This window comes from Rhipicephalus microplus, chromosome 1, assembly GCF_043290135.1.
Source record: "Rhipicephalus microplus isolate Deutch F79 chromosome 1, USDA_Rmic, whole genome shotgun sequence".
Lineage (NCBI taxonomy): Eukaryota > Metazoa > Arthropoda > Arachnida > Ixodida > Ixodidae > Rhipicephalus > Rhipicephalus microplus.
The window spans coordinates 99,464,509-99,490,168 of record NC_134700.1 but is presented as its reverse complement, the minus strand read 5'-3'; the positions used below and the strand labels follow the sequence as shown (position 1 = coordinate 99,490,168).

The following is a 25,660-nucleotide window of genomic DNA, read 5'->3' as shown; positions in this document are numbered from 1 at the left end:
ATATATAAATAAAAAACCTGTAACGTTCGGTGCTAGAAATGCAAATAAAAATATATTACCTATTATTCACTTCATTGCTAAGCCGTTACAAAGCCGACTGAATCCAGATCTCAAGTCGTTTGCATGGCGTTTGCGCTTTCGTGGATCGAAAGATTTCCACTCAAGCGCACGCTAATACATATCGATTTGTATTTTTTTTATTAGACTGAAGGCATTTTACCACAGTTCGAAGTGTACATTCTGTACCGCTAACATGTCCCGGACGCCTAAACGACGGAAGTTATATCTAGAGCCATCCTTCGATGGGAAAGAGCTGCCCAGATCAACGCGGTACAGGGCGTCTCGCCTCGCGACTGACACTAGCCAAGTGGAAAACGTGATGTCTGATGGTAATGCTGCTGCAGATGAACCTGCTGATAATTCGCCAGTTCGCGTCTGGGCAAACGATGAAGTCGACGAGTGCGAAGAGTCGGGACCGAGCGACGATGAGGAAGCCCTGGCAGAGAACGCAAAGGAGGATGATCGTGAAACTGATGGCTCCTTTGACTCCGATTTATCTGCTGAAGACATCGTGACCCTAGTCATGGACTTTGCTGTTAACTTTGGCCTGGCGTGGACACAGGTAGAACACCTGATGAAACTAGTCAGTTTTTTAATGAAAAGAAAGGATCTCCCTGACACGAAGTTTCTGTTTAAGAAATTTGCGGGAGTCTCCACTGATAGCATGGGCTTTCATTTCTATTGTCCCAACTGCATTTGCCTTCTCGGCGAATGTGACGGGGACCTTAAGAAAAGAAAAGAATTCAATGCAACATGTACACAATGCCAACAGTTGTACAGTGGAGATACCCTTACTGCGCAAGGAAGTTTTTTTGTGACCCTTCCCATGGGGCAACAGATTTCTTCAATTCTTTCGTCTCAAGATACTTCCAGGTCACTTAAAAACTCTTTAAATGCACTTGCACATCGTTCACACGCCGCCTCTATGACAGACTTTACAGACGGAAGTTTGTATCTGCACCAAAGAAAAGAACTGGGTCTTGGCGCTATGGACATCACATTGACCATAAACTCGGATGGTAGTCCTGTGTTCAACTCATCCAAGTTTTCGATATGGCCCGTGCAGACGACAATTAATGAGTTGCCGCCCGGATTGCGTTTGAAAAATGTTACTGTTGCTACACTGTGGTATGGACAGTGCCACCCAGACATGACATTGGTGTTGGAGGCATTCACGAAGCAAATGGACTCGCTTACCAGGAGTGGTATCGAGTGGACATGTGATGGAGAGACCTTTCAATCAAAAGTGAGCCACTTCTATTTCATTGCGTAGTCTCCTCCTAGCAAACTTAGTTGCATATTGTGTCCTTCCGCAATATTCCTTAACCAAAAACTAAAAAAAGAAACAGCAAAAGAGAAGGCAAATGAAAACTTACTACTGTAGTGATACTAGTTTTTTTTGGCTTCATGAAAAAGCTTTCATTTTAGTCTAATTTAACTGCTATATAACGCTTTAAAAACTGAGCAATGCACGAAATATTCTTGACTTTTGGTGAAGTGCCTGATTTAACTATAATTCTTTTAAAATTATGTTACAACAAATAATGGTACTGCTTTAAAAATACATATTGTCAACACACAAGCATTTGAGCCAAGTTTAATACCACTGTCGCACAGCCACTTGAACTCACAATTGTGCCAGATTCAGATTGACATTCTACACCACGATTAGCCTCATTCTACTGCTTGCACAAAGTAGGCAATCGGGACCGAGAAATCTTATCCCGACCAGACTTGAGTATGATTGAATTTGAAAACCAATATAGCACTGTCCCATTTCTTCATTAAAACTATATTCTTTTTGTTACATTACAGGTCTATTGTTTCGCTGCTGTAGCCGATGCTCCAGCCAGGGCTCTGATGCAGAACACAGTCCAGTATAATGGATACTTTGGGTGTGGCTGGTGTTTGCACCCTGGCAAATGCATTGAAGGTAAGCAAACTGACTTGTGTACAAAAATATCTGACAGACTACATCCTGGATATCAGCTTCACAATCACTATTTTGTTACTGAAATTTGGTTTGTGCATTATTATTACATCCTACTTAATTTTATTTTCACGCATTCTTTTCTTAAAGTATTTTTGTCACACTAAAAGTTAACGTGCATTCAAGACATGCTAGCCTTCTTCTTTACTTTACAAACTTCTAGAAAGCTTCATGTGGCCTTCACATCTGTATGCATTATTACAGCAGTTAGGAGTACCTGACATTTGCAGGAATATTATTACCAGTTAGAAAAATCTAGTATTCATTGCTGCAAAGGTTTTTTTGCCCACCCTCCCGAGTTTTGTATTTAATTTGTTTCTATCATTTTTATTTTGCAGGAACAGTCAAGTACCCTATAAGCGCTGAAGCTCCACCCGACAGGACTAAAGAAGGGATGATGCAAGACATGGCTGAAGTGCACAGGACTGGTGTTAATGTGCGAGGAGTTAAAGGGCCTTCCCCATTAATTAATTTGGTGGGGTTTGACATTGTGTGGGGCTTCACGCCTGATTATATGCATGGGGTTTTACTTGGTGTCACACGCCAGTTTATGGAGCTGTGGATGTCTGGTGTAGGCGCTCCATATTATATAGGGTCGCCACAGTTGATTAGGATGGTTGACGAAAGGCTTTGTGCCATTAAGCCTCCTCAATGCATCACGCGCCTGCCAAGATCTGTTGAACTGAGAAAGTTTTGGAAGGCAAGCGAGTGGCAACAGTGGCTGTTGTATTACAGCCTTGTTTGTGTTCACAGAATCTTGCCTGGCAAGTACCACAAACACTTTAGCTTGCTGGTGAAAGCTGTATACCTCCTACTTGGAGATACTGTCTCAGCCAAAGACATCAGGGATAGTACTGAGTGTCTTGTGCAATTTGTTATTCAAGTCCAAGTTCTCTACTCTAAGAAGGAAATGACTTCGAATGTACACTTGTTGTTGCACCTTGCAAAAAGTGTTACAATGCAAGGGCCACTCTGGGCACACTCTTGCTTTGTCTTTGAGGCGGGCTTAGGAAAGATTAAAAAGCTCGTCACTTCCGCTAAAGGAGTGCCTCACCAAGTGATGAGCAGAGTGCTTATGGCCAGCAAAGTTGGCGCACACAATGCAGCCGCTAGTGAGCAAGTTAAGAATTTCTTGTGCTCTGATTTGTGCAACAAAGAAGAGTCGCTGGCCCTTTTGGGAAAACCAAGAGCTGTCAGTGAGTCCATTCATAGAATTATTGAAGCGCAAGTCCCACACCAAATCACAGGGCCTGTTGAGGAATATGATAGAGTTCGCATCTCTGGACGCATGTTCCACAGCGAACAATATCAAAGGCCTCAAAAAACTAACTGCACAGCTGTACGACTGCGAGACAATATGCATGCTAAGATCCAGCATATTGTGTCAGTTAGCTGCAGTGACAGAAAAAGGATTTATTTTGTGTCTAACAGCTATGTTAGTTCTCTGTGTTTCGGCACAACACACATTTCATGTGTTCAGAAGTGGGTGGCACAGAATGTCGTCGAAGTGGACAGGCAGGCAGCTCCATGCCTGTGGATTGACTGGAACGAAAGGCAATTTTTTTGTAATCTTGCCAATCGTTTCCCATAAAAAGATTACCTGATTTTTGTTTGCATTTAGCTTTTTGGAAAATTTTAAAGGTGTCATGTTATACTTTTTATGATAAGTGTGAACGCACTCGGAGTTGCATGTAACTGACATGCTACACATTTAACTACTGCCTTGCTCATGCCATGCCAGCATGTCCAACATTCCCTATTATTTTAGGTTGTTCTTATAAGAATGTGGGCTCAACTCGGTTCTTATGGGGACCATTTCAAAGGCACTTGCACATTTTCCAGGCGAACCCAATGATTAAATTCACTACTACTGTTCTCAAAATAGTACTCAAGCAATCCCTTTTGCTTGTATTATTATATGGGTTTAATCGTGTAACCTTTGGTTATGTTCCTTTGGATGAATGTACTTGTATGAATAAACCTTTCGTGCTGTTCAGCCACATGGAATAAGTCACAAGCCATTTGCTTCTAATATAGTTGTGTCTGCAGCATGTCGGCAGTAGTCTCAGTTGGGATAACTGTCGGCACTACCCCACATTTAGTTGTTGCACGGAAGTAACCGCTGTACTGCACACAAGACTATTATGCTCCAACAAGATGATAATATTAATACTCGGGCGTCAATCAGGCCGTGATGGATGTAAAAAGATTGACAACAGCTGTTTGATATTAGTTCAATGTAATTATGCTAAAGCGTACGACTGAGTGCACTGTGTTGCTCAATTTCGATATGAAATATTTCACAATAATAGGATTTTCAAAAATACGAGATTAAGTAAAACTGTTCAGATTATTCTAATATCGAGGTAAACAATGTAAAGAGGCTGACATCTAAAGAAGAAAAAATAATTCATTTATAAACCACAACTCACCATTTGCAAGATGACAGTTACTCATTGTAATCTATTCTAATACTGGTCCTTTAAAGTACTACTAGGCTGGTAATACAGTACCCTACAATGAGTAGGACAAAAAACCTATGGATAAAACCAATTCCTTCAAGTGCAGCAGTGTGTCACATACATCTAGTTCAATTTTTTTCTGTTCTTTCACTGTAACGATTCATAAAACCAAAAAAAACTGGCAGCATTTCTATTTAGGGCACAACTTGGACCATTTTCTTCCAATTGAATTGCTTATGGTTTTCAGCTGGGCACTGCTTCCAGTTCAAGGGCATGCTCATGAAATTCCTGTGGTCCCTGTGGGTGGCCAGTTGAGTTGGGACATGTTGGTAACTGGAATCAACTGGGACCAGTTGCTAACTGGAACCAGTTTCAACTGGGACCAATTAGTTCCCAACTGGGACCAGTTGCTAACTGGGACCACTTGCAACTGGAATCAACTGGTACCAGTTAGTTCCCAACTGGGACCAGTTGCTAACTGGAACCAGTTGCAACTGGCATCAACTGGGACCAGTTAGTTCCCAACTGGGACCAGTTGCTAACTGGAACCAGTTGCAACTGGCATCAACTGGGACCAGTTAGTTCCCAACTGGGACCAGTTGATACCAGTTAATACCAGTTGAAACCAGTTAGATTCCCAGTTACAGATTTTCACTAGGGTTACGTGCACGATACACGAGTTAACTCACTCTGCGAGCGATTCTCGGTCGCCGAAACCAAGAGAAAACAGAAGGACAACCATACTTTCTGATACGATCCTACGAATGAAAGAACGAAAGTGAAAATTAAACTCTGCCGGTGCCAATTCGCATTTCGTGAAGCCGCACGAGCATGTTGCATAAGCACGATATTTTCTCACGAGGCGCAACATGTGCTCAGCGCGAGATGCAACAAGTTTCGGATGCGATCAACTACTTACCGTTGATTCACCTGACCGCCGCAAAAGAGCTTTTTCCAGTAGTTTCTGGTCTGTTACGTGAGCGCTGTCATAGGGTCACGTATTGTTTACCGACGAAAACGCGCGCATCGCCAAATCGTGACTGCGGCTCCCCAGCTGATCGACAGTCGATGCCAGCGACACATATCCGGTAAAATAACGGCTGGTTTTTTCATTGCTCGAGGGTCAGCCCTATTTTACCGTCGCAAAATGAAGGCAGCCGCAGGTTTTAGTAGTCGAGATTCGCTGGCGAATTAAATCTCGACTGCCGGTCGCGGATCGTCCTCTTCGCGTGCCCTGGAGCGTCGAGTGCTTTTAGTCAGGTAAGCAGCGTGTTTTACCGCGATTCCCGTCCCCCTCCAATAGTCGAATCGCATCCATCTCATCGTAGCGTGATGTAAACGTGCTCGATCACCTGAGTGTCGGGGTGTCGTGTTACAAAGGTTTCTGTGGTGGAAAGAAGTGCGCTTCGTTCCGCAGAAGTGGAATACGACTGATTCGAAGTATGACGGGGTGTTCGGGCCCACTACTAGCAACCATCGTGCGAGTGTACCCAGCGCGTACCAAGCTGACGCCGTGCGCAGCACTACGTTGAGAAACGGGCGTGACGTTGTAAAAATAGATTTATGCAGTGATTATTTTCGTTAGAGTCACACACCGGACCTACTCCTCAAGTCGATAACATCTATGTTGGCCTGACGATGCAGTTCTCGACTGTAGACCGCATCCAGCCCACAGTTTTACTCCATGAAACACACGTACAGTTTCTTCCCATAGACGTTCCTCTGCTGTCCCGGCGAGACTACACAAGTCATCGGAAAAAAGCTCGAGTTTTGATTCAAGGCACGGGGGAATAGAAATTTGTTCTACCAACATCCCCTCCAACAGTGCTCTGCGGCCGTATATAATGTCGACTAGCACGCGCAACTGAAAGCTCCGTGGTTATTGTTATTTTTTCAACGCTCGGCAGTCATTCTCTCAGCTGACTCACGCTTTGAGCACATGTGTCACCGCTGTAGCTTCACAACAGTGCTCTATTTCAACATACTTATCACGCGAGGGCTTTTTATTCACTGCATTAATGTTATGGTCGTTGGTGTATGGGCCATCAGTTGTTAAAGTATTGGTTGTTGTATGTTGTTGGTGTATGGGCCATTGGTTGTCAGACTATAGGTTGTTAAAGTGTAAAGTACAAGAAATGCTTCCTCTGAAATGCTGCATTATCATAGTAATGTTAATCAGCTGTGTAAATGTTTTCTTTCTCTTCCATTTATTGTATATCTGTGATGTGTTACAGTAACATGCAAAGTCTCTTGCAGCCATGGTGTTTGTAAAAGGGCAAAGTTTTCAGCCGTGTTTGTGAGGCTTTTTTTCTCTCCTTTACTTCCATTCGCCACTCTTGTATGTGTGCACATAAACTGTAATCAATAAAGACTAGCGAAAATGGTTTTTCTTTGTAATTAAGCAATATTCTGATCCCCTTGTCACATATTTAGAGGCTTGGTCTCTGCGTAACGTAATTCATGTTCTCTCGAAGTATTAGCAAGTCAGGTGCTTTTTACATGTGTTTGTTGTAAAATGTAAAGTGAGCTTTTGATTTTGAAACTGTCTAGACCTGAAGTCTTAAACATGCCTTTTCAAATTCTTGAAATTCGAAATCTGGCAACATGTCAGTTCTTCCCAGTCCTAATGTTTTATTTCAAGTGGAATTTTCGGTTGCTCACTTTCAGCGACAATTTCAATTCCATGCAACTCATGAGTTAAGAATGCTGTAGTAGTACCTAACTGTCTGTTTCCATTTGGCAAACATTTTCAGGTCACAAACAGCAGCTTATGAAAATTACTAAAACAATTAGTAACATTCAATTGCAGGTTAATCTCAATCCACTCACAGTTTATGTGAATTGTGCATATCATGCAAAGTTATACAAAACATTGTTCAAATTTCCCAATGGCATGATATTCGCTACCTAGTTGCCAGAACACTCTCCAGTCATGGGAGTGGGCATTTGCGGTCTAAAATTGCAAAATAGCCTTTGTAAAGCTGGTTCTTCAGTGATCCCAGTGGATGCCTACGTACTTCTCAAAACTGTGGCATGCTGGCTTCGTTAATAAACTAATTGAACTCAAGCTTTTAGCAAAGGGCTTAAGATTAAACAACAATGTCATTATTTGTCCAATATTTCGATAAATTATTGTAGGCAGATTTCTTTCCTAGAAGTAAGGGAGACCCACGTATGTACTGAAGACCGAAGCTTTTTCAATGTGTCATGCAGGCATGTCTTAGTGAAACTGGCGAGTAGTTTTGAGTACGGGCCAGCAGCTTGAGCAAAGTTATAGCACTCACAAAGAGCAAAATACAATGCAACCACCAGAAATGTTCCTGAAGAACGGGGCTGATGGAATTTTGACAGAATGACAGACTAAATGTGCCTGACATGGATGTGCTCTTTTAAGTCGAACCTGTGCCACTTATTCGTAAAGCATGTGTGCAAAAAGAAGTGGTACAGTCCCTTTGTTCCTTTCCTCATATAAAGATAGATAGTTTAACCAGCATAAGCTCACTTGACTTATCACGTGATGGATCTGATGTCATTTTAAGAGCTGCATTTGTGTGAAGGCCCAGCTAACTTTAATCGCACGTGCACTCGCATGTGGTGATTAAAAAAAAAGCTGAATGAACGTCAGACAGCATCCATCCACCATAAATAGCATGTTGTGGTATGGATGCAGTATAAGTCCAGTGTTGTTTAGAGTACATTTGTTTGTGCGTGTTGGAGTCTGTCAATGAAAATTAGCTTTGGTATTTTAGTGTTGATACAGCATTCTACACTGTGAAGCGATGTCGAACCGTCCTGCCAGAGGCAAGAAGTGTTTGGTTGATCTCTTTTGTTGTTCTCTGTTATGGCAGGTGGCCAGCAGCATGTCTCTCAAGCCCAAGCGCATTGACTTTGAGTGCACCTGGGAGCAATTGAGAGACACTGTCGCGGGCGTCATCACTCTGGGAAAGGTTCCGAGGCCTGTATGGAACGACCGCTTCTCATATCCTTTCACAGCTCTACTAGTGAGAAGACAGGCAAAGTACTATACAGTTGTACGTCTTATCACAGCTTTGTGACCAAAGCTGCTGTTGCCTAGATTAAGGTTACCTTATAGGGGTTATGAATCAAACAGTGCATATAAACAACCAGGACACCAAGCAGGAACGCATGACAGCGCCATTCGGTTTCTCGTCAGTTTACGCGTACTGTTTGATTCGCAGTGCTACGCCTCCAAGCTCAAATTCTCTACACTTGAATGGGTCATGATCCAACCCTTATGCTTGGTGAAAGAAACACATATGACAGAAAGCAGAAGCTGCTGTGAACAGCTTAGCCAAATCTCGCAGTCGTGCACAGCAAGGAGTTCACAATTGGAATGCGACGTTGACATATTCTCGAGTGTCCTCTCTTCACACAGAGGCCCATGCGCTCTCTTCGAAAGGGCATCATGCAACAAGTTTCCACTGCTGGCCGACAGCTTACATACACCAGGAGCAGGATTTGGATTAGATGCACTTCTTGCCACATGGTAGTATCACGTGGTGGGCGCTGCGCTCTGTGGTGCACTGAAAAGATCGATAGCAGCACTAGGGTGTGCTGTAGTAATAACGGGAGAGAACATTTGGTGTTTATTTGTGCATGGTTCATTCCACCTTTAGAGTTTCTCACAAAAATACCTAGAGAAAAGTGTCGTGCCACCGTCTATGCAAATTTCTTAAGTGAGCACTGGGAATGATGGTATATGTGTCTGCAAGGCTTGTGTTGGGTGGTGTTGAGCGAGGCTTCGCCTCAAAAGCGAGTATGACTGCATAAATAAAGCTTTTCTAAAACAAAACATTTTAAGTTTATCTCAATAGCACGTAATGTATTTTAAAATAGAAGTCCACTTACCTTGATGGCACAATGAAACGGCAAAAGAAAGAAACAGATGACTTAAAAGTGGCAGAGGGAACGCTTGCTTTGTCTGCCTGTCAAGTTTATCGGCTGTTGGTTATTTCTTACGCTTCGTAAAATTGTACATCACCGCAGATTTCAGTGTTAAATAAAACACTTTTCTGTCCAATGACAAAAATGAATAGCTTATTACGTGCTTTCTTTAGAAATAAAGCAGTCATATTAACGTGAAGCCAGACATGTCTTCGAGGTATACAAATCCGAGTCAAGTTCGAAGCTCACATATCCTGCCATTACCTTACATCCAGCAGCTCACTAGCACCAGATTTTTCGCTTGGTAAGTTTCTGAGACACTCTGATTCCAGCACTATGCTACTACATGTGTTCTATTCAGTGAGTAATTAGTGATGTTAAGGTTCTTTATAGTCTTGTGCGAATAGTAAATTTTAGGTTCATGGCAAATAGTGAATTGGTCGAATAATTTGGATTCAAGTTAGATTAGTATGTATATCTCAAATTATCAAGTAAAAATGGGGGCATTTGTCTCATAGCCCTACTAATCTGCACAATATTTTTCAAAAAATTGAAGCAAGGCGTGTGCGAATTCCATTCTTTTGGTTCAGACCAAATGAAAACAACATTTATGTTGTTTTTCACTTCGTTAGCACGAAGTGATAACCTGCTAAATATGTTAAGTTTGAAAATTTACTATACCTAAAGCATATGAGTTGGTCCAAACCTAAAACAATGATAAATCAATGTGAGTGCAATATGTTTGCTTAACCTTGAAGTAAGACTTCGCGGCAGTGTGAATTTTCCCGGGATAGGTATATTCATGACATAGCACTCCTTCACTGCAGTGAAACCACCTTTACAGCGTGGCTTCTCCTGTTTATTTTTTTCGAGTATATAGAAATTTCCAATAATTTAAATTTGAATCGAAGCAGATCTGAATAATGTAATATTTATTAAAATATTTGAAGGACTCGAATATTCGCACAAGCCTTGTTCCTTGCCATGAGGGGACCTCGTGTGAACCAGTTTGAGGAACAAGCGCCTCTTGTAACTGTCATTTCCGCATGCCACTGGGACCTGTTGTGGTCCTTGACGGATTGATGCACGGACGTGTATGCACTGTGCGTCGCCTTCCCTGAACCTTTGGGAGACCGTCTTTATCTGGAGACCAAGAAGTTTCTCAATGCCCATGTCCAGCAGCTGTACGAGGTGAGCTCTTTGTAAAAAGAGGTATCGCTGGAAGCTGCACGCTCTTTGGACCATTGGACACATGCAGGGATGGTCAAGGGGACCAAAAAGTTTTGAGATGTGATCAGCCTTTCTATATCTTTCAGTCAGTTCATCCATTTAGCCAAACATGGGGACATAGTATGTAGTTGTCTGGCCGCACAGTTGCTTTTCATCAAGCAGCTTGTATGATGCGTAGCTACCACGTTCAAAATCAAAAAATGAAGGCAAAAGATAGGCATGGCGACAGTGTGAGAAAACATTGTAAAATTAGTAACACAGGTTGCATGCTGACAAGAGGTTCGGGAATAGTCGCTCTCTGTGATCGCACCGCTGTCTCAGTACTATGCAGCACTCTGTGCCGAACACGTGATAGAAAGCCTCATTCGCAGAGGGCCAGGAAATCTTTTGACCACACATTTTCTTTATGTTTAATGGAGAGTTATGGGAAATGTTAGTATTACCAAACGAATTTTATTGTTCTGTTGTTACCAAATCTCTCCAAAAGAGTAGGAGATCATTGTCCCAGCTTTGTTTCTGCACAACACATTGTAGTCAAGGAGAGGCCAAGCTAGTGCGATTCTCTGCCTAATTATGCGGCAGATGTCCCACTCTTACAAACTGCTCCTGCTGCATCAGTACAACAGCTGAACAGGGATGATCGCTGAAATGATTCGTGTGTCACTGTGCAGCTGGTGGTGTCGGGTGATGACCTGTTGGCAACTTACTACAAGCACTGGCTTCAGTACAGCCAGGGCATCGACTATCTCAACAAGTTGTACATGTAAGTTTGTTTCTGGTCGCCATATTTTTTTTCCCCTTCCTTTTCACACTGGGTACTCCTGTCTGTCAAGTGCACGTCATGTGTCGGTATATTTCCGTTTGCGGCTATTGACGAATCTAACGCAGTGAAATTTGCTAAAAAAAGCACAATTATACATGAATAGCAAGTTTTTAATAAAGCTGCCTCTGTTAATGCATGTCTTTTTCTGCACCGTTTTTCTCTTTGTAATGGTTTTCTGTGTACAGTTTGGCCTATGGGACGTAAGAAAAAGACGTTTTTAGCAGATCTTTCTTGTAAACTTAGCAGCTTGTAGCATGGAAACATGTAAAACAGCTTCATATTTTAAACATCAGTATTTTTTTTTCCACCTATATAAGCGTTTATTCAGAGCATTTTTATAATACTACTGTTAAGAACAGTGAACATAGTGTGCACTAGAAGAGAAAAATGAGAGATGGGGCATGGCAATAGATTTTTGGTTGGTTTTCGCACGAATAAACGGCAGCGTAGTGACGCGCTGCTTGTACTTCTTCAGGGGTATTGTCCTTAAAACCCGGTTCATCTAGAACGAAGTCTTCGTATTTTACAGCTACTATAGCAATATCTCTCTACTTGGGCGTCTTCGGTGCTCGGTTCTCTCAGTGCCTTAGGTATAGTGTACCCGAGATTTCTGAGCAGTGGGTTCCTGGAGAACCCTACGCATGACAGTGGTGCCTGGTGATATCAGTCAGAGCTATGAATGTGCACATCAAGGATCCAGATAAATGTGCTGACTATGGGATTTGAATCGCACCCCATAAAGTTTAACGGCCAATGATGCATTATCCTCTTTTGCTTTTGCCTGGCCTTTGCGTTTTTATCGTCCAGTCAGGCCCTGCTTCGTGCATGTGGCATTTTTCGTGTAGTCTTGTGTGGAAGTGTTCTGCTTTGCTGATCTTTCACCTTCACAGGGTTGAATGAGTTTACTTTAAAGTCGACAGTCTTTCTTGTGGTAGTTGAACACAGAAATTTTGGTCTATCTTTATTTTTGTCTGTCACAAGGTTCAGCCTCCCGGCCAAAGTTTAAGCTCTTGCTGAATATTCAGCCATGTCGAACTGGTGAATGCGTTCATACTTGTGAACATTGTCAATCAAGCAGATCTGACGCATATCTGAGGCACAACATCAATACGCAAGTATTAGGTGGTATGCTCCTTTACTAGAGAATTCATAGACACGTAATTCTAAAGACCCTGTAGTTTCTTAGGCTGCACTGAAAATGCGACGCTATACATACAAAAGCCTTCTGCCAATGATATGGACCTACTTACTTCGATAGGCATCTACTTCGGTGCACCAGTAGTACATGCACAGTCATTGACCCTTCCGCGCAATAAAACACATTCATATCTCACAAATGGTTTTCCTTGGCAAACTGCCATTCTATAAAGTACCACATGCGAACAAAACATTGCTGACATGTTGTGGAGGTACTAACTAATGCGGTAAAATGAAATTTGTTCGAACAAACCTCCATTGCATTTATCATGCCAGGATGGAAATACTAGTATAAGAACAGCATCACTGGTAGCCACGGGAGACCAGGGCTTGTGTAGTACGGCCGGCATAGGACTATCGCCTTTCGACGACATTTGCAGTGGAACACGCAGTATATGGGTAATTTTTTATGCTTTCTTTAGCTTTTTTCATAGAGTGAATCATTCTACTTTTTTTTTGTGTGTGTGTGAACGACACGTCTTGTTTTTTCACTTTGAGGTTATTAGCGTTCTGGTGGAACTTATATAGGAACAAAGTTCATGCAAAGGTCAGCAGGTGGCTAATAACGCTCAGGATAAATAACACGACTTGAGCTTGCACTGCTGGTGGGATTTCTCTACTTACAGAAAAGCTGTATCAGTGGAGCAACTTGAATCAACGGAGTGGGCAATGCAGCTCTCCCTCTGAAGATGGCATCCGCCAGATCCGCTGACTTGTTCTGCTTCGTGCAGGTACCTGAACACGCAACACATCAAGAAGCACAAGTTGAGTGAAGCCGACCTGAGCTATGGCTCCGTGGAGCCCGCGGAGCAGCTGCTCGAGGTGGGCGAGCTGGGCCTCGACCTGTGGAAAAGGAACATGGTGCAGCCCCTGCGAGCGTCCCTGCTCACCCTGCTGCTCCAGGCACTCGCACAGGACCGCGAGGGTCGCTGCCCACAGCAGCGCGTCGTCCAGGGCGTCATCCTCTCCTTCGTACAGGTGGGCATGTCATTTGAACCTTTGGTTCCCACTCATGCGCTTTATGGCCATGGTTTCCAGCCATTTGCCAAAGAGCTAACTGCTTAATTTTTCATCAGATAGTGGTCTCATAGACTTGGCATTGGAGAAATCAGCATTGAAGTTGTCTAAATATACAATACGAAGTTTATGCAATGTACGTCAGAAAGGAATAGCCAATAACAAGCACTGACATCTCAAGCGCAGACTAGCCTTTGCAGGTGGTACAGGTTGATGTCAACCCATGGGTGCCTGTCTTTGTCGACAGGAAATTCAGTGCGCACGTTGTCTGTCGTCATGCAGCTCGTAAAATATAGATTTTGCTGCGGTGAAAAGGTCTGTCATAACTACCGTTAAATGTGACAACTACCGTGGAAAAAATCAAATCCCAGTGCATTTGTGCTCACAGCTGGCGCTATGCCTTCATAATTGGAACAAGATCTTTTTTCTTTTTGTAATGCATTGCTAACACTGTAACCAAAAAAAAAAGTTTTCAGCATGCATACAGTAACAAGTTGAACTATGCGCTGTCATATACTTCCCAGCACACATAGACAGGGATACTTCCTATTGGGCAAAAAGAAATTTACGCCAACAGTTTACTAATCTGTTTTTGTCATAAATATACGGTTGTAAAAGAAAAGATTACTGCCGAATAGGTCACCTCTCTCAAATATTCGAAAGTAATCGAAAAATTTGGTATTCACACACCCCTAGATGTAGTTATTGTTTATAAACAAAAAAAAATCACGTAAGCCCCTGTACACACTATCAAAATCTATGATACCATGGCAAGCTGGTGTGGCAATCTTAACGTGGTGTCTCCAGCATTATTTCCTTCATTTGTCTTTTCTGGCTAATTCAGCGTCTACTCAAGGAAAAGAGTAGTGTTTCTTGGCATTGTTAAAGGATAACTTACTAATAGGAGGGAGATTGTTTTTAGGGGGCTTATGCAAGTGTTTAAATGCTTTCAATATTCAAACAAATCTAACAGTATTCGAATTTAAATTACTCAGAATTCAGAAGTATTCGAAATTTTAGTCTGCATGGAACTCCCTGTAAAGGTGATGTCATGTAGTGGAGGAGTGCTAAACTATTACAACATAAATTCAGAGAAAACCCGACATGCCGCAAAGCCTCACTTAAAGGTTAAGTAAACACGCGACCCTCTCACTGGTTCATCATTTTTAAAAATTAAAGCTTGTTATTCTGGCTTATACGCTCATTATCATCATCAGCAGCAGCCTGACCACGTCAAAGGCCTTTCCCGTGTTCTGCCAGTCAACTCGGTCCTATGTTTGCTGGTGCCAATTTATACCGCAAACTTCCCAAGATCATCTGCCCACCTAAGTTTCTGTCTCCCCCTAACCCGCTTGCCTTCTCTGAAAATCCAGTCAGTTATCCAGTCAGTTATAAGCTCTAGCTATAGTAAATTTTACAATGTAACATATTTTACAGGTTATCACTTGTGTTCTACCAAAAGTCAAATTCTGTAGCTATTCAAAGTTGTTTGCACTTCCTCCGAACAACTTTACTTGCAGCACGCTGACCTAATTTGTGATTCGGTGAACTCACTCGTAAGTCAACTCACTGGGACTCAGATCGAGCCACGAGTGTGTCTGAGTGAGACCAGGTTAGTTTGGCGAATCTGAGTCACAGTTAGTCCGGTTGAACATAATTTTCATAAGTTTGAGACCGTGTGAGTTCGGCCCAGGATAATTTTGGTGAGTCTGAGTGAGTCCAGTGCAGTGGCGCATCCAGAGAGGGGGCGGTAGGGGTGATCGCCCCCTCCCAAAGCCTGTCAGCACACCTTTTCTTTTCCTTCAGTGCTTGCCATTCACCTGCTATCACCAGTTCGGACTAATGAGTGGGACAACTGTGAGCACACATTAACAGTATTTACGCCATTACAGGGTTTTCGTGCTACAGTCGAACTCCGCTTCAACAAAATTTCCCCTACAACGGAAAATTCACTATTCCTCGTCAGCAGTTCATACGAGTGAATGCATAAATATTGTCGTCACAACAAACACTTTTCTTCTATCGTCCCGCTTCAATGAAATTTAACGATACGATTCTAGGTTCAGATACTTATTGCTATTCAGTAAACCAGTTTTTAACATTTTGATGCATTTTCAGAGCCTGAAAATGTGTCAACGAAGTCTAAAACGCGCGTTGGCACCACCAGAAACTGCCGCACAAGTTGCCCAAAAGTTGCCTAAAGTCATCGCGTGTGCAGAACTGCCGCTGTTCAGCCAGCATGGGCGCCGCCATTGCCCGATAGTGATGGCAAGGAAATCGCCTTGCTTTTGTTTTTCGACTGGCTTGCTTTCTAGCCGCAGACGATCCGAAGCTGAAGCTCAGTCGCTCAGCTCATGGTTTCCTTCTCGCAGCTGCTCGGTACAACAGCCGCGCGATACCTTTTCTGATTCCGGTGCTTAACATTATCTTCGCGCTCGGCCAGTGTGGTAACTAATTATAGCTGCTGTTCGTCTGCATTATCAACAAAATCAACTAGCCGTGAGTGATGGATGATAATAATGGCATAGAATAATGCAGAAGTCGCTGCTCCACGATACTCTGCCTCCATATCGGCATTGTCGGATACTTTTGATGACGGACAGCGGCTGGTGTTAACGTGTTAATGCAACTGCTTGGTTTGTTCGCGAAAGCGGTTTTAGGCGTTGTTTCAGCGTGCTTTTTTTCACTATGGCCTCGCTATGCATGGGTGAGAATCACATCGTGGCGCTGCTGGGAAATAATAGGAAGCAGTGGACATTTTTCAAATTTTGAGAATAAACATTCCTTTGTTTTGCTAGCTCAGATCAGTGATATTTTTTTTTATTTCACTACAACGAAGTTTTCGCTTCAACAAAATTTTTTCCGCACCTCGTTAGTTTCGTTATAGGGGGTTTGACTGTAGTAAAAACAAAAAAGTAATGACTACGCCCACCTTCCAGGTATTAATTCGCGTGACCGCCCCCCCTAAAATGGGTGGCTCGATCCGCCCATGGTCCACATATTTATATATATATACATATACACCGTAATTACTCGAATCTAACGCGCACCTTTTTTCCTGTTACCGTAATTACTCGAATCTAACGTGCACCTTTTTCCCGGTTAAGCGAGTTCATAAATCGCATGCGCGTTAGAATCGCGTACGAACAAAAAAATTACGGTCAATCTATTGCCATCGGCAAATCCAAAATGGCCGCCCCCTACGTGCGTCGGCATGGCGCGTCGGCCATTTCTGCCTATGTGTTTCTCATGTGCGGCACTTCGTACATGTCCTGAGGAGTTCGTCATCTAGTAGTGCATTAGCATCGACGGCGTGGAAGGGCCGTCTCCAAAAACTTGAGTGCACCACGATGCTGCTTTTAAAAGAAAAGTCATCGCGTGTGCAGAAACGAACGGAAATCGGGCCGCATCGCGGTCGTTCGGAGTTCCCGAAACGTGCGTGCGGGACCGGCGGAAACAAAAGCAGAAGATTGTCTACAGCAAAGCTTCACGCGAAGGCTTCAGTGGACCACAGCAGGGTCGGTTTCCACAAATTAAAGAGCTGCTTGGCGAGTATGTGCTTGAGCAGCGAGCGGCACAGCGGCCCGTGACGACAGAACTGCTCCAAGTGCGGGCTATGCAATTAGTCTTAGAAAAAGGTCTAATGCGGAGCCAGTTTAAAGCGAGCAGGTGCTGGCTAACTAACTTTATGAAGAGGAAAGGCTTTTCCCTCCGAAGGGGAACATGCATATGCGAAAAGTTTTGCGGAGGAGTACGATGAAAAGCTTCACAGTTTTCAGAGGCTCGTCCTAAACTTGCGGCGCAACAACGGCTACCTGCTTGGGCAAATCGGGAATGCCGATCAGACGCCTCTTTACTTCGACATGCCTGGCACCACAACCGTCGAGAAGAAAAGGGCGAAGCAAGTTCGCGTGCTGACATCGATCCACGATAAAACTACAGTGACTGCAATGCTCTGTTACACGTCAGATAGGCACAAGCTTCGCCCGTACCTCATATTTAAATTAAAGACGCTCCCGAAAGGAGTCGGTGATTTTTCTGGTGTGATCGTGCGGGCCCGCGAGAAAAATGGGTGCGCGTCGCAATCTATGTCTTACGTTTTTTTTTTTTTTTTTCGTCGTGGAAATCGGGTGCGCGTTACAATCGAGGGCGCGGTAGAATCGAGTAAATACGGTATATATATATATATATATATATATATATATATATATATATATATATATATATATATATATATATATATATATATATATATATATAAGGGAAAGAAGTGTATACCTAAGGGCTCGTTTTTCCGTGTTTTTAACACAATAATAATGAGATATAACAGACAGTAATGCCAAGGAATGTACAGGGGAAGTTATTAACATTAATGGAATGTAAATAAGAAGAAAGAAAAGTGGATGAAAAAATTACCAACTGTAAGCAGTTGGTAATTTTTTCATCCACTTTTCTTTCTTCTTATTTACATTCCATTAATGTTAATAACTTCCCCTGTACATTCCTTGGCATTACTGTCTGTTATATCTCATTATATATATATATATATATATATATATATATATATATATATATATATATATATATATATATATATATATATATATAAGGGAAAGAAGTGTATACCTAAGGGCTCGTTTTTCCGTGTTTTTAACACAATAATAATGAGATATAACAGACAGTAATGCCAAGGAATGTACAGGGGAAGTTATTAACATTAATGGAATGTAAATAAGAAGAAAGAAAAGTGGATGAAAAAATTACCAACTGTAAGCAGGAATCGAACCTACGACCTTCGAATTACGCGTTCGATGCTCTAACCACTGAGCTATTACAGCGGCACTCCCTCCATCCACTTTTTTGGGTTTATCTGTGAATTTAGAAGTAGGAGCGACAGTCAGCGCCATCTATAAGCCAAACAACGAGTGTGAAAACACTCTTATGCGCATGTTTGGCGTCACGTAGCACGTGAACTTATTATGAGTGGGCAGCTGATTAATTGTCCCTCTTATACAACCTAAACACACCAAGTCTGCCAGTACGAGACCCTTGTTCAATGAAATAAGGGAAAGAAGTGTATACCTAAGGGCTCGTTTTTCCGTGTTTTTAACACAATAATAATGAGATATAACAGATATAAGAGTGTTTTCACACTCGTTGTTTGGCTTATAGATGGCGCTGACTGTCGCTCCTACTTCTAAATTCACAGATAAACCCAAAAAAGTGGATGGAGGGAGTGCCGCTGTAATAGCTCAGTGGTTAGAGCATCGAACGCGTAATTCGAAGGTCGTAGGTTCGATTCCTGCTTACAGTTGGTAATTTTTTCATCCACTTTTCTTTCTTCTTATTTACATTCCATTAATGTTAATAACTTCCCCTGTACATTCCTTGGCATTACTGTCTGTTATATCTCATTATTATTATATATATATATATATATATATATATATATATATATATATATATATATATATATATATATATATATATATATAAGGAAAAGAAGCGTATATCTAAGGGCGCGTTTTTCCGTGTTTTGACACACTATTAATGAGATCTAACAGGCAATAATGGCAAGGAATGTATAGGGGAAGTTATTAAAACCAGTGTAATGTAAATAAGAGAAAGAAAAGTGGGTGAAAAAATAACTTGTCGTGAGCAGGAAGGAATCTTCCTACTTACGGCAAGTTATTTTTCACCCACTTTTCTTTCTCTTATTTACTTTGCATTGGTTTTAATTACTTCCCCTATACATTCCTTCTTGGCATTATTGTCTGTTAGATCTCATTAATATATATATATATACATACAGTCGAGCCCGCTTATAACGAACCATGACGCGGCATCCATTTGCTGTATCTTGAAGTTCGTAGTAAATGAAACACAGCTTTTAAAAAAAGTTGCGAGTGAAAACGCTAACTTTTTTTGCCCCAAAAAGTCCGTGATGCATGTGTTTCGAAGAGCATAAACGATAAGGGCGGTCTCGAGTTCATTTAAAACGGCAGGCTGCTCGTTCGCCGAGTTCCGTGGCATAAGCTGCATGAGGCACTGGCTCCAAAGCACTCTCGCTACGTACTTCATTCACAATGCCCCAATCCGTGCACGGTTCCGCAGTGTTGGCATCGTCATCAGCCGTAAATAAATCAACGCAACAAATGGCCCACCCGCTCTCCAAGGTCGGAGTCGACGACTCGCTGCCACAAATCGCCGCCGCAGTGGTCCTGTTCGGAAGCTTCAGGCTCGGCATCGGGCCCGACGATCGACGAAGTCGGCCTCGCCAAAATAGTTTCGCACTCATGTAGTCGTCACCGCCGCGCACGAAATAGTCACCATCTCCACAGCTGAATACCGGGACGCCCGAAGCGGCAAGTTGGCTGCCAGGTGGTCAACAGCTATGAGCAAGCGCTCCGCAACGAGGCACCTAACGCGCGCATTGCGCTCAAGCCAAGCGGTCACACTTTCGACATTTTGTTGAGCGGCACGAAAAAGCGTGCTAGTGTTCCCGTCGGCCATCATGGCCACACACGCACACCAAGAGCGAGCACGACGCGCACACGCGACGCACATGCCAGAACGCGTGGAACAGCTCTTGGCGCGTTTCCAGTCAGAAAACGAAACTATACCCCGCGACAACTTTCTGTGGCAGCACAGCCAAGGCTACGGAGCCGAAGCACGCTTGTCTTACTGTGCCACAGCATGTAGTCCCTCAACGAAAACGTTTGTATACTGTTCTGGGTAACTAAGATTTTACCATTCGTCACTTACATTTTTCGCGGATTTATTTTTTAATTAGTGCATAAAAACGTTGCGCAATAGAAAAAATTTCGTTTCACGCTCTCTCAGGTTTTTTGGGGGTTTTTTGGCTTCCGTCGCCTTTTTACCTCACTGCATTCCTCGCTCTCAAAGATGGCGTCCGCCGGTTACAGCTCGTCAACGACGCTTACAGAGGAAACACCGCCGCGTGCCGCGAGTCCACCAGCTGCGCAGCCGTACCAGGCGTTGTCAAATCAAAAGCTGTCCGTACAGGCCAAGAAGGTGGCGTACAACGTTTACGCGCAAGTAAGGAAAAGCAGCGAAACGCGAGCAAACGCAGCGAAACCTGCAGCGAAACGCGAGCAATTTTTAATAATTGTGACACGAGCCGAGTTTCGCTGCATTCGCCGCGCTTCGCTGCAGATGACATGCTTCATTTTTGTTGTTTATTCTTCCAGACCCATATACTACCTTGACGAAACCTGGGTCAACGCCGGACACACAAAGGATAAAGTATGCGCTGGTGAAATCGAAACCGAAACACCCGTCGAAGCGGTCGGACTACTTGGCGCAGTAGCACATGTGCATAGGCTCCGCCCACGTAGCCTTGGCCGTGCTGCCACAGAAAGTTGTCGGCGGGTATAGTTCGAGCCAGTGTGGCAGGCGTCCCGGAGCGGTGGAAACAGGCGAAGGGGTTGTGATCAAGAGAGGAGAGCAGACTTGCGAGAGAAAGGCAAGGAGTTGCGATAAAGCATGGAGGAAGGAAAGATTCCTTCCTCCGTGCGATAAAAAGAGGGGAGAATGCGGCGAAAGGGCAACCTTGAAAACCGATACACACTGAAAGGAGGCAGGTTGGGTAGCTTGCTTGAAAGGTTCGCGAAGCTTGCACGTAGAAAAACTTGAAAAGAATGCCAGCGCACGCAGAAGTCAAAGCATGGCCGCCTGCTTCGGTGCGCACGACGGCGTTCGAAGAATCGGCGGCTGTAATCAAAAAATTGTTTTGTTGCGCCGGTGGGTTTGCGTCGCCTCACGAACTTCAATAATTCGCGATTCGTTCCGCGCAAACTAACAGCCGTTTTCGCGCTTCCACACGCGCGCGGAAGGCATGCTGAGCCGAGTGCGAAGTGAGCGAGAACAAGTCCTAAGCATGAAACGAATTGCAAATTATCAGAGCCTGTGGGGTAGCGTACGCGCGTGCACTAGACGCAGACTATCAGATACAGTCGGTGGCTGAAGATGTTGGCAAATGATCTGATCACTCCAGGTTGGTGACGCCAACGACAGTACCAGTGATCAAAAACAGGGTAGGTGGCCGACCGGTCTTTGGAAGATCGGTGGCAGTGTGAAAACACGGGCTTCATCTGGCGATGCGGGGTGCTCAGAGTAGCGGGGGGACAAAGGACGGAGGGGTGCGTTACAAAAAGCGATCGAGGAAAGCAGCAACTAGAGGGGCGCGGAGGCAGAATCGGCGTTTAACAATAAGAATGTATGGGCACCTCGCCGATGCCTGATTGGTAGTCGAAATTGGTTTCCCGGGAAGTCGGCAGACCGCTGACTTCGTTTGCTGTAACCGATCGGCGGCACTCAGAGACGTTCGTTGTAAGTGCGATTTGTGCCATTGAAGCGATGTATATTTTCACGGTCACAGGGATTTTGTCCGTTTTAAGTGGGGCCGTTATATGTGGGCTCGACTGTATATATATTTTCAAGTGAGTCTGAATGAACTCCACTTTCTTTTGCCGTCTTATGGTCCTACCTACTGATCTTCAGCATAACTATCAGCTTTACCTGGATTAATGTTTACACTGACGCCTTCTCACAGGTATTGAAAAGTAGTGTTGTTTATACACCATTTCTATTTTATTCGTCAGAGGCACGAATTACATAGGGGGCATGCCTTCTACTCTTCCAGGGAATTTCTTGATGAATATACCTAGTGTTGTCATCTCCTTTAACGAAAATTGCCTTACTGGTTTACGAGCACACTTATAACTCGTATTCGAAGGCACTATGACAAACGACTTCAAAAAGAGCACCGATTACATGAGATATTCGTGTTAGAGAGCATTGACACTGTGGTCAAGAAAGCTAATTCTAGGCTAACAGACTCATGAGGCAACTCAGACTCAGATTGAGCCTTGAATCAGAGTGAGTCCGGATGAGTTTATGTTCTGATGAGTTTAAGTCTGAGTGAGTTCTGTTGAAGAAATTTTTCGTGAGTGTGAGTCCAGGTGAGTCTGGCTCAGGAAATTTTTGGTCAGCCTCAGTTCGAGTGAGTCCAAAATGCAAAAATATATTTCATGAGTTAGTTTCATGAAATATATTTCATGAGTTAGTCTCATGATTCATGAGAATGTTGTTCCCACTTTTTTTGAAGCAAAAATATGGCATTTGCGCATGCCTTGTTTCAATGTTTAAGAACATTGTGCAGGCTAGTTGGCATATGACAAGTATGCTCATTTGTCATTATAACGTATAATACCCAAATTCGGTTTGAAGTTATTCGGCCTAACTTTCTATTCACATAGAAACTAAAATTCACTATTCGCACAAGCCTAGCTGTCAGTGTTCCTTTAGCGCAGGGCTCTCAAACGCACCTCAACTAACGGTCCACAGTCACGGAAATTTACTACAACAAGGGCCAGAGTATTGACGAATGTAAGCGCAAGGGGGTGGGGTCAAGTAGGTTGTACGAAATGTGAGCCACCATTGTCATTTTCAAGGTCTTTCCCGTATGGCATATATGAGAAAATATTTAAAGGGGCCCTGCACAACACTTCTTGAGCATGGTTAAAAAATGCTGCCAATCAATTGTTGATGCTCTCAAAAACACGCCAGTCAAATATTGTAGCGCAGCACGCGGCCTGGAATTGGCAATAAATTCGCAAAGTCTGCTCAAAATTGCTTTCTCATCTCTTGACAAATGACGCTACAAGCTCAAAAATCACTTGTCACAGCCGTTGTATCAGCCATTGTCTGATTTGAGCATGGCACACTGTCATTGTTGGGGTCCTCGCGGGAGGCATCGACTTGTCCACGCGTCCCTGAGCTATCTTGATGGAAAACCGCGTATTCAAGGAACGAAAAAGAAAGTGCTCAAGGTTACGAGGCGAGCGTGATGTATTTGCTTTCCCGATGCCATCCCTTCCTGCTTAGCTTCCAGCGCTATCGTCGAGACAAGAGAAAAGATAATGCAGTTGCTGCGTACTACAAATCTTTGTACACTCAAACCTCATTATAACGTAACGGGATATAACGAAATAATGGACACAGTCAAAACCCGCAATAACGAAATTGCCGGGGAAACCGAAAAATTTCATTTCCGCGAGAATTTCGTTGCCGCGAGTATGAGACATAAAAACAGTGATACGGGCAGCAGAACCAAAATTTATTGCCAGAAGTCTGTCAACTTACTTTGCTGACCCTTGTCATGCAACAACTTCAAAGCTCTTCCTTCACGCTGGAAAAAGTGGTCCATTGCTACGTCGTCGTCATGTGTGCCGAAGAAGGAGCAAAGGGTGTCTAGCGCATCCAAAACAACCTGCGGATTGGGTTTCTCCGCGTGCGTCTCTTTTTGGTCCTCGGTGTCGTCAGCTTCGCGCACGCTTTCGATAATGGCCTCGTCGGTCACTTCCCCGTACACGACTACATCGGCATCGGCGCGAACGAACGCATCAACGGTGAGTTCATCTGGGATGTCGATGTCGATGGCTCGAAGTTCCCCCCAGGCGTTGGTCAGGTATAGAGGCACTGCACACTGCCACCACTCTCGCCGTCAAGTGCGCATTCCAACTGTTGATGTGTCTTCGGCCTGTTGAGCTCGTCCGACGGCGCCATCTGCTCTCCAGCATGATCATTTGCCATCGCCTGTTGCAGTGTGGCCAGGCATGTTGCTGGACACAGACACCATCGCCGATTTAAGTAAACAAAAATGGCGGTACCCACGCTAGCACGGCAAAAGCAGACGTTTACAAATTTTGAGTGTGCATAACACGCATACAAGCATATTTTCGACTCTTAACCTTTGGCGGGAGGGTAAAATGAGGCCAGCACCGTGGTAGAAAATTCGTTATTGCGGGATCGCTGTCCAAAAACATTTCGTTGCCGTGGGATACGTGATACATGGGCTTCTATGAACGTTCGCCAGGGATCCGGAATTATTTCGTTGCCGCGAGGATTACCTACTCGCGGGGTTTCGTTATTGCGGGTTTCGACTGTATAACGAAGTAAATGAAATTCCCCTTAAAAGCTTCATTGAGGACCATGCATATTAAACCTCATAACGAAGTAAAATTGACTGGTAAATGGATATAACGAACTAATTAGTCTATCAAGTAGTCTATAAAAAACTGACCATTGTGTGTTAAGTATATCGTTTTCTGCGGAGTTTGACGCTCGTTCGGCACGGCTCTTTCAAAACTCCCGCGCCGACCTTACAGGCAATGCTTGGCCGAGAGAGCCGTCCTCCTCAAGCAGCCAGTGAAGATGATTTAGAAAGCGCTCAGCGAGTCACATGACCGAGAAGCGGTGTCGCGTTGCAAAGCGATTTCCCTCTCAACACACGACGGGGAAGCTTTAGAAGACTTACATATATTCACAAATCGGAGGACATCCCTCAATAATTGAAGCAATCGGTGATGCGCATCTGCACAGGTTTGCCTTGCAGCGAGTCAATTTCGCATGCAGTTTGCAAAGCATAGTAACGCGCGGTGAAGTCCAGCGCCAAGACTCTCTAAAGGCGGCGGCAACAACTGCGTCTCCGCTGCTACCCTCTGCACCGAGAAAGAAGGAGCGCCCCCACGCGGAGAGAAGCAGATCGGAATGAGAGAGAGAGAGCCAACGCTCTGTGACAGCTTTTTTTTTTCCTCTCTCTGCGCGCGCGTCCTTGAAAGGAGAAGGGTCTCTGTGTGCAGAGATGGAAAAGGGAGAAGCATGGCACAGGGGCGTCGTAGATAGGCATTCGAAAGGGCAAACAGTCTGGCACAGTTTTTCTCTTTCTTTTATTTTTTTTCCCTTCGCCGCAGCTTTGAGAAATGCCGCCGCGGGATCGGGCATGTTGCTGAGAGCATTTCCGAGCGCGGTATGTTCGAATTAACCGTCGCAACTGCTTGCGCATTCGAATTACAGGGTGTTTTTGCCCATTGGAATACACATAGCTTTGACAGGACCACAGCGTGAGTTTGAATTAATGGGATTCGACTGCGTTTATTTTTCGTCGTGCGC

The 25,660-nt window shown here is 43.8% G+C and overlaps 3 protein-coding genes across 3 annotated transcripts in view; 2 read left to right on the top strand and 1 right to left on the bottom strand.

Moving 5' to 3' along the window:
- The window catches only part of Hmt-1 (ABC transporter ATP-binding protein/permease Hmt-1), a 119,884-nt gene extending 114,315 nt beyond the window's left edge, over positions 1–5,569 (bottom strand). The window contains exon 1 of the mRNA XM_075886251.1: positions 5,432–5,569. The gene's annotated coding sequence lies outside the window, so the exon portion shown is untranslated. The remainder of the gene's footprint in view (positions 1–5,431) is intronic.
- Positions 4–3,654, top strand: LOC142796170 (uncharacterized). The gene is made up of 3 exons (XM_075886257.1): positions 4–1,306; positions 1,876–1,993; positions 2,389–3,654. The coding sequence occupies exons 1-3, from the start codon at positions 254–256 to the stop codon at positions 3,639–3,641; spliced, it is 2,424 nt and encodes an 807-aa protein (XP_075742372.1). The 5' UTR covers positions 4–253; the 3' UTR covers positions 3,642–3,654.
- Positions 5,570–5,634: 65 nt separating the features above from the next.
- Positions 5,635–25,660, top strand: part of Cul2 (cullin 2) — a 74,781-nt gene continuing 54,755 nt past the window's right edge. The window contains exons 1-5 of the mRNA XM_037429636.2: positions 5,635–5,772; positions 8,361–8,491; positions 10,506–10,608; positions 11,319–11,410; positions 13,399–13,645. Of these exons, the coding sequence (XP_037285533.2) occupies positions 8,373–8,491; positions 10,506–10,608; positions 11,319–11,410; positions 13,399–13,645 (561 nt within the window). The 5' untranslated portion in view covers positions 5,635–5,772; positions 8,361–8,372. The remainder of the gene's footprint in view (positions 5,773–8,360; positions 8,492–10,505; positions 10,609–11,318; positions 11,411–13,398; positions 13,646–25,660) is intronic.